Below are 8,182 nucleotides of genomic sequence, written 5' to 3'. Positions count from 1 at the left end.
CTAGTGCGGATTAATCGTTTGACCTGATTAGATTATAACTCTTGCTTTGCTAATCAGTGGATGGAGTTGAATTCATCTCGTTCAAAGAAGGAAATCGAGTTAATTGTTGTTTGTTGATGGGCATCTGGGATGATAAAAATAAAGTCGTACACGATTCACCTGTGGCTAGTCCTTTTATTTGAAGTTTATGAAATTCATGAGTATCATGAGGAATTCACAAGTCTCTAGTTAGGGATTTGGAAGGCTCCTTGCTCAATTCTTCTCGCCTTATTCGCTTACAGAGATGGATTCCACCCGCTAATGTATTATTGAAGCTAAACGTTGATGCATCCTGGAAACTAGATCATCCTTCCACTGGTTTGAGTGCCATCCTGACTTATGTTCCTCCTTTAGTGGAACTTTTGGCTATTTCCAAAGGAATCCATTTGGCCTGTAGTTTGAAAATTTTTCATTTAACGTGGATTCACTACGAGAAATAATGGATACGATAGCTAACGGAAAAAGCTATAAAAAAATCTTTTAGAGTCTTTTTCGAAGGTCTTGATAGACCATGTTATTAAAAATCTAGGACTTTTTATATCGTTTTTGTAGAGTTATATTGGATGCTATAATAAAGTATGAAGGTATAACTTATTTTCTTTGCTATAAAATTATTTAATATTATTTTTTATTAAAGTTATAGTATGTTTATATAGCTAAAATAATATGCTATCTTTAACTTATAATAGCACTGTTTTAACGCTATAATATAGTATTTATAACTTTAGTTTTATGCTATAGTAAGATTATTTAGTCTTTTATAATAGCTATAGTTACTTAATAATCTTTTGATAGCACTTCTTTTTTACTATATAAATTTTGTTATAGCTTTGCTCATGACTATAAAATACCATAACTTTCATTCATAATTGAAATTTTATAAATCTATTAACATTACACAAAAAAAAAAAAAAACAATATAATCATTTCCTAGAATAAAGTATATAAATGATATAAAATAAAGTAATCTATCTTTCATGTTTATTTTTATAAGTAAATAAAATATTTTACAAGTCTTCTTTGTTCACTTGTAATTCCAAAGATTCTTGATCTCCCAAGGAACATTTCTTTTGAATGTTGATTTGTACCTTTTGTTGGACACCTATTAAACAGAAAAAACATAGACACATATTAAATAGTCAAACATAAAAAAGAAACCTATTGAATTAATAGCACAAGTCATTTAGAAATCCACTACACGAAACCAAAATAATAAATTACATAGTTGAACATCACAGACTTTCCAACACGTCTTTTTTAATACCTAAAACTCTAGAAAAATGTAAATATTAAAATGCTCATAATTATCTTTCCACAAAACACAAGCCACAAAATGTAGGATAACAAGTCAAGCTTGCATAAGTTGTACGTGAACTTCTCATATGAATCCAACTATTCAAAAATTGTTTAGAATTTACAAATCACAAACCTAAATATCTTACAAGAGCAAGAGCCTATCTAGTATTTTTATTTAAACACTACTTTTACATTTGGACTGTTTCCAATTGGACTACTAAAACTAGAAGATGCAGCAATGTTTGATTTTATTATCAAGGGTAAAATAAATAACCTAACATCCACATGCATAAATGAGTTATGAGAATGAGTGAATATCGCTCAGTTGGTGTAAATGTGGTCATCTTGCTTGATGTTGCTTTAGAATTCATTCCATGCCTACAAATATATTTATAAAACAAAAGTATATGTTTAAACTCTTTTTTAGCTTTCCTAAGATAATCAAAGAGGTAAAGATATGATTTTGCAATCATCAACATCTCCAACCAATTTTTTAAGCTTCCATTAGAGGTAAATTTTGAATGTGAAACTTCAGTATCACAATTTCACAAAATTAACAAGTATTAAACAATAACCTATTTTAGGAAGGGAGCAGTCTAGCAATTCTGCCTTCAAATGATGCCTAATAACCCCACACTCGTTCAACCTATGTTCGATGTACAAGTCAATTAACACACTTTAACAACTCAAGCAATATGAGAAACTAAGAGAGCCTTGGTGGGAAGATCAATAGACTAGTCAAGAAAACAAAAACTAATAATATGCTAAACAAAAATGATACCAATACATTATATTATTAGAAAATTTGAATCATTCAAGTACTTTGATCATACATAAACAAGGATCTTAATAGATAGAGCAACTACTCAAGTTATTTCCTATTTGGAAGTAAAAATAGAGAGAGTTGAATTTCAAATGGCAATGAATAGATAATGAAAGCAGCCCTCCACCCCCTCAAAAAAATTATCAAAAACCAAACAACTTGAGATCATGAGATGTGTGGTTTTCAGTTAGTTAGTTCTAAAATGAATTACAAAATAGAATATCAAAAGTTCTCCTCTAAGTAAGTCTCAGGAACTTAATAACTTACATTGGCTCAATTTCAATGGTTCAACAAATATAGCAAGATCCATTGTCTCCATTATTTGAAATGTATCAGTACCTACAATGCACAAAGCATTTTAGTAGTGAAGCTTTAATCTTCTAAAACATGCATTGATACATGGTTAATCTACTTGCTTCAATTTCTACCAAATTTCATATACTTAATAGGTAAAAGTTCCAAACAAAATCAATTCTTATAAGTTTTTTCACCCAAAAAACATAACAAGATTTCCAATTCCTAACAAAATCATAATAGAACCAACCTTCTAATGATAGGAAATTTGGTGAAGATATAAAATAGTGCAAATACATGATGAACAAGAAAAATAAGAAAGTTCCAGTGAAGAAGACACATACTATTTGAAGAAGACATTAAGGTTCTCAACCTTTATACTATTCAAATTTAATCATAAAAAAACACACCACTAGAACTAATGAAGTTTGGAAATTTATACACAAAAGATAAAATGGAAGCTGATAGTAGAAGGATAATAAATTGATACATTGATAGTGTCTAGGATATTTCCTTTTATTTGCAAACCCAATATTCCTGGCACAACACACACATGTCTTGAATTTATCATCAATCAACTCAAGCATATTAATATGCATCTACCCTACCCACTTCATTCCTTAATAACATTCTATAATTATAACTTAGCCATTCATTTCTCTTGACCTATAACAACCTAATTGACGCATTTCTACATATTCATTCTCTTTCAAAACCAAAACGTGCTTCACATATTTGTCTCCTCAACCTCCCAGTCTTCTTTATCAATCTCTTTCAGTTCTACAGAATCTTGTTGATAAAATAGTTAATGATCTTTTAGTATTTAGATGTCAAACTATATATTTTCTTTAGGAACGTTTCATCTTTCTTTTAATCATCACCATAAACCCAAATTGCCTAAACCAAAATCATCTTAATAACATACAAAACTAAGAATAAAATCGCCCATAAACAAGAATCAGGAATCATATTCGTAGAAAAAATAAACCAAACCCAATTGAAAAATAGTTCTAATTATTAAAATCCCACAAGAATATTAAGAAAAATTTACAGATTCATAATTGTTTCCCCAAACCCTCTTTCAACTTAATCGATCTCTTTATCATGGCTGCTTCAAATCTAAAACAAAAAATACAAAACAATAAGAAGAAGAAAGCTAAAAAGTCTACTTTTCCTTTCCGCTTAACTACAAATTAAACTTTTGAATTAGACATGTGTTAATTTACTATAAGTTATCCCATCCAAAAAAGCTTGCTCACCTCAAATATATGTTACTTTATCTTCTAGATAAAATTGATAGCAAAAACAAAAAGAAAGAAGAAAAAATAAGGTTTGGTGAGATGGAACACAAGTTTGTGTGTTGTTTTGTTTTAATCTGCTAAACTTCTTAAAACTGAGAATTAAAACTTGAGATATATAAACTGAGACAAATATACTGACGGGCTATTAAACGGGATATTTGTTATAGTGATTTTGACTACTTATTGCTAAGAATATGCTAAACAAAGCTTCTACCTCGATTGATGAGATTTTTTCTTAACTTACGAGATTTGCAAGATGATTCAATTTTTTTAAAGAGATTAAAAGTGTGTTGGGATCATACTTTTAATTAAAAAAATAAATTATTTTAAACAAAATTAGAAGATTTAACAACAATTCAAAATAGTTTTTTTTAAATCTATTCTAAAAAAATTTATAAAAATGTTTAAATAAAAATAATTTTATGTATATTCTTAAAACTTATTAAAGGTCTCTACTAGTAGAGTACTTGAAAACAAAAATTAGATTAGATAAAAACATAATTTTATTTCATATTTTCAAATATATACTTACTAATAGAATTCAAAATTTTAATTTTAATTAAAAAAATTACAAACTAGTTATACTTATCTATTAAATATTAGTTGACAATAGATTACTATTATTTATTTATGAACATAATTTTATATTAAAATAGTTGTATAATTATTATTTTATACTATTATAAAATTTATAAGATAAATTAAAATTTTTGTCCAATGATTTAAAAGAAGTTAACTTAGATCTAATAATTTACCATTAAAATTTACCTCATATAATTTAATAATAATTTCAAAAATAGTCCTTCTAAACATGTTATTATTAAATGATAAGAACTAAATTAATTTTTACATTAACTTTAATTTTATCGAAATTACAAGATCAAATTTAAAATTTAACCTAATAGAATTAAATTTATAACCTGATATGTTATATTTTTAAATACTTCTATTTTTATTTAGTATAATTCAATATTTTAAATTTTAGAAATTTTGATACAATAAAAATATAAAATTAAAAAAATTTTAATTTACACTATTTTATTACAAAATCTTAAAATAAATGTCAAAAATAATTTTCGAATTATCTATAAATACACATATTCGACGAACTCATAAACATAAAATAAACAAACCTAGAAGATGTCTTTTATTTTGGATGAGATACTCGAATATAGTTTATGATAATAATGTACTAAATTATTTTTTAAAGAAAAGCTTTACTCAATCAATAACCATGAGGTAGAAAATTTTCTAAATATTTTTAATAATTTCTTTAGAGTCCATGGTAATAAGGATGCAACTCGTAAATCCAATCTTAGAGATTCTTAATTATTTATAATTAAATATTTTTTTAATTAGTTAAAAAAAACTCTTAGGACTTTTATAAATTTTACTTTTAGACAAAATTTTCTATGAAATCTCGAAAAGAGGGTCGTACCATTATTAGTTCAGAATTATTTTAACGGATACAAGAATTATTTTGCTAAATAGAATAATTAAAACAAAACAATCGTACTCAAAAAAAATAAAAATAAAACATTATCCAAAATACATATCGAACAAGATATGTTATTTTAGCCAATGTTGTTCTAACGGATTACTTTAATCTCTTAAATAGTTCCAAAATAAGTAGTTTTTTTTTTTTTTTTTTTATCGAACATTCATTCATGCTCGTATCCATCCTGAACGATCAAAGTTGTACGATTTAACGGGAAATTTTTACAAAGATTACATTCTCACAGTAGATGATTCGTTATTCCTTATTTACATGGAGTCAAGCTAGAATCGCCCAATTACCGAAATCTCAATTCAGTTCGAAGCCGGATCGATTCCGACGGACTTCAACGTCTCAGTACGGTGGCCATGAGCATAAGCATCGCCGAGCAGAGGATCGTACGGAACTTTGTAATCCCCAAATTTCTCTACTTCCTGAACGTGAGCCACTTTTCTGAAGAACGATTTAGCAAAGAACTTCTCCGTCTCCTCCGCCACGTGCTCCGGCTCCACCACTTCCGGGATCGTCTCTCTCCGTTTCTTCCGAACGGAAACGGACGGCGAATGAGCTAATTGCTGTTTCGCCGTGTGCAATCCAAGACCTACAGAGAGCGCAATCATTCCAATCGCCACATATACCGGAACAAAATCGCCGGCTCTTGACGCCTTCGGCTTGCTCTGTTGCTGCCGGTGATGGTGATCGAATCGCGAGAAATCGGCTGCCGGCGCGTAAGATTTCATCCACGGAGCAGTCGCCGTAGTGTAGGTTGTAGGGCTTTTATTTGCTGTTCTGAAGCCATTCGCCGCCGTTCGAGTTACCAAATATCTCAGCGCCATTTTTTTGTTACGTTGATTACTTGATAGTGGCCTTTGCTGGATTTTATAGGGCGGAGAAATTAAGAGATGGTTCTGGAGCAATGGTGAAGCCGCTGCTAGATGAAGAAGATGGTATACGTGTCGGTGAGTAAGGAGGACACGTGTTATGGAAGTCTCTTGAAACTGCCAAGTGTACACTTTTGATTTTCGTTTGATATTATATAATTATATTATATATAAAAATATTTTCTGGCTATATGCCTCTTTTATTTATGCATGCAGTCTACTAATGAACCATTTCCATTGATTTGAGAATAAAATATTTTTTAAAAATTTATTTTTATTTTTATAAAAATAGATTAAAATATATTTTTAAAATAATTTATTTTTTAAATTAAATATTAAAAATATATTCTAAACACATCCTAAATCGTCCAACTATCATGTGATTTTTTTAAAATTACAGTCCAATTAACTTTTGAACTATAGTTGGTTACATAATAAACTATTTCAACAAAGGCGTAAGTGAGATCCAAGGAAGAGCCAAAATGGCCCAACATATAATTTTTCTAGGGACATTTAAAGATTCTATTATTTTTCAAAACTTATTTTCATAGATATCTTGATATTTTCATATATAAGATTTAATGAATTTTTCGAACAAAAATACCTCTAGTTTATGACAGGCATCAGAGAGAATGTGGCATGTGGCATTGAAAAATTGTATTTATTTATAGAGATTTTAATTCATTTATTTAATTAGAAAGAGAAAATACATTTATTTGTTGTGATTTTATTCCTTTGTCTAATTGAAGAGAGAAAATGCAGTTACATTATTTTTTAAAACAAAATTAAAGATGTATATTTTTTTTGAAGCCGAAATATAAACATTTTTTCGTTAAGTGATCGAAAATATTATTTTAAGTGTTTGAAATATATCACTGTATACAAATAAAAATTTGACTCAATATTTAACATAAACCACAGTATATCATAAATTTCATTTATATCACAGTATATATCAAACATTTCATAATTTTTTTTGTTGCATTTTCCCGTATGAAGCATTTTATTTTTTTGTTCTTTCAATGGATTCATGATTTTTTTAAAATACACCCTAGTACATTGTGTTAGGTCTAAAAATATTCTATCCAACATATGAAATATATTAAGATTTGTTAGTATATTTGAAATGTACTTTTTGAAAGTTTCAATATAACAGTGCGACAGTACAATGTATAAATTAAGAGTATATATTATTTAATCAAGTGTCTTTAATGAATATATATATATATATATAATTAATTAATTAATTATATATTACACCTCCTCCCAGATTACCATTTTAAACTAGAAAGCGATGTGAAGATGCTAAACAGACCTCCCTTGTCGATCTTTAACATCCAATTCTCCCACTCAACCAGTATTTAAGCCTAAATAGTTTCTCAGTGTTCTTTCATCATACTTAATTTTCATTCAACATATTGATCAAATGACATTCATAAACACACTTCATAACTTTCTTCATTTCCTGTTTTACTAAAACTAAGGTCGAACACATTATTCAAAAGTATAAGTATACATATAGACTATCAACAAAGTTTATGTTCATCAAAAACACTTTCACGACTATATAAACAAACCACTAATTCATGTCCCATGTTCCTAAAACTCATGTACATTTAGTAATGGTGTGTAGTCTATCAAAATCAAGACTCTAAAATATGTAAACCTACGATGTAGTGGGAAGCTATCATCGTGTGGCAGTTGAGACTCAGCTTATTCCCGAAATTTGATCACTACATGGGGGAAGGGGGACATAAAACATTGAAAGCATGAGCTAAAGCCCAGTGAGTAGTAATTTAATATGAACATAAATTTTCTCTTTCTAAAACAACAATGAAGTTTATCAATATCATCTAGTAAATAATTGGCAAAGTATATAAGATCCAGTAACATATCAAATACGTGTTATTCAAATAATGACATGATCATATTCCATATAAAACATATTATAAATTATCCATGAGCTATTAGAAAATCATATCAACTTTGTACCCAAATACTCGTTTATGATGGCGGGTTAGGGATGGAAAAAATCATCGTAGAGTCGGGTCCG

General features: G+C 28.4%; 1 protein-coding gene across 1 annotated transcript; it reads right to left on the bottom strand.

The window, feature by feature from the left end:
- Positions 1-5,276: 5,276 nt before the first annotated feature.
- On the bottom strand, positions 5,277-6,245 carry LOC120069725 (uncharacterized). Its single transcript, XM_039021513.2, has one exon. The coding sequence runs from the start codon at positions 6,082-6,084 to the stop codon at positions 5,563-5,565; it is 522 nt and encodes a 173-aa protein (XP_038877441.2). The 5' UTR covers positions 6,085-6,245; the 3' UTR covers positions 5,277-5,562.
- Positions 6,246-8,182: the final 1,937 nt, after the last annotated feature.

This window comes from Benincasa hispida, chromosome 1 (genome assembly GCF_027475165.1).
Source record: "Benincasa hispida cultivar pf3 chromosome 1, pf3_genome.v1.1, whole genome shotgun sequence".
Taxonomy (NCBI): domain Eukaryota; kingdom Viridiplantae; phylum Streptophyta; class Magnoliopsida; order Cucurbitales; family Cucurbitaceae; genus Benincasa; species Benincasa hispida.
The sequence above is the reverse complement of the archived record's forward strand: the minus strand, read 5'-3'. Positions and strand labels throughout refer to the sequence as shown.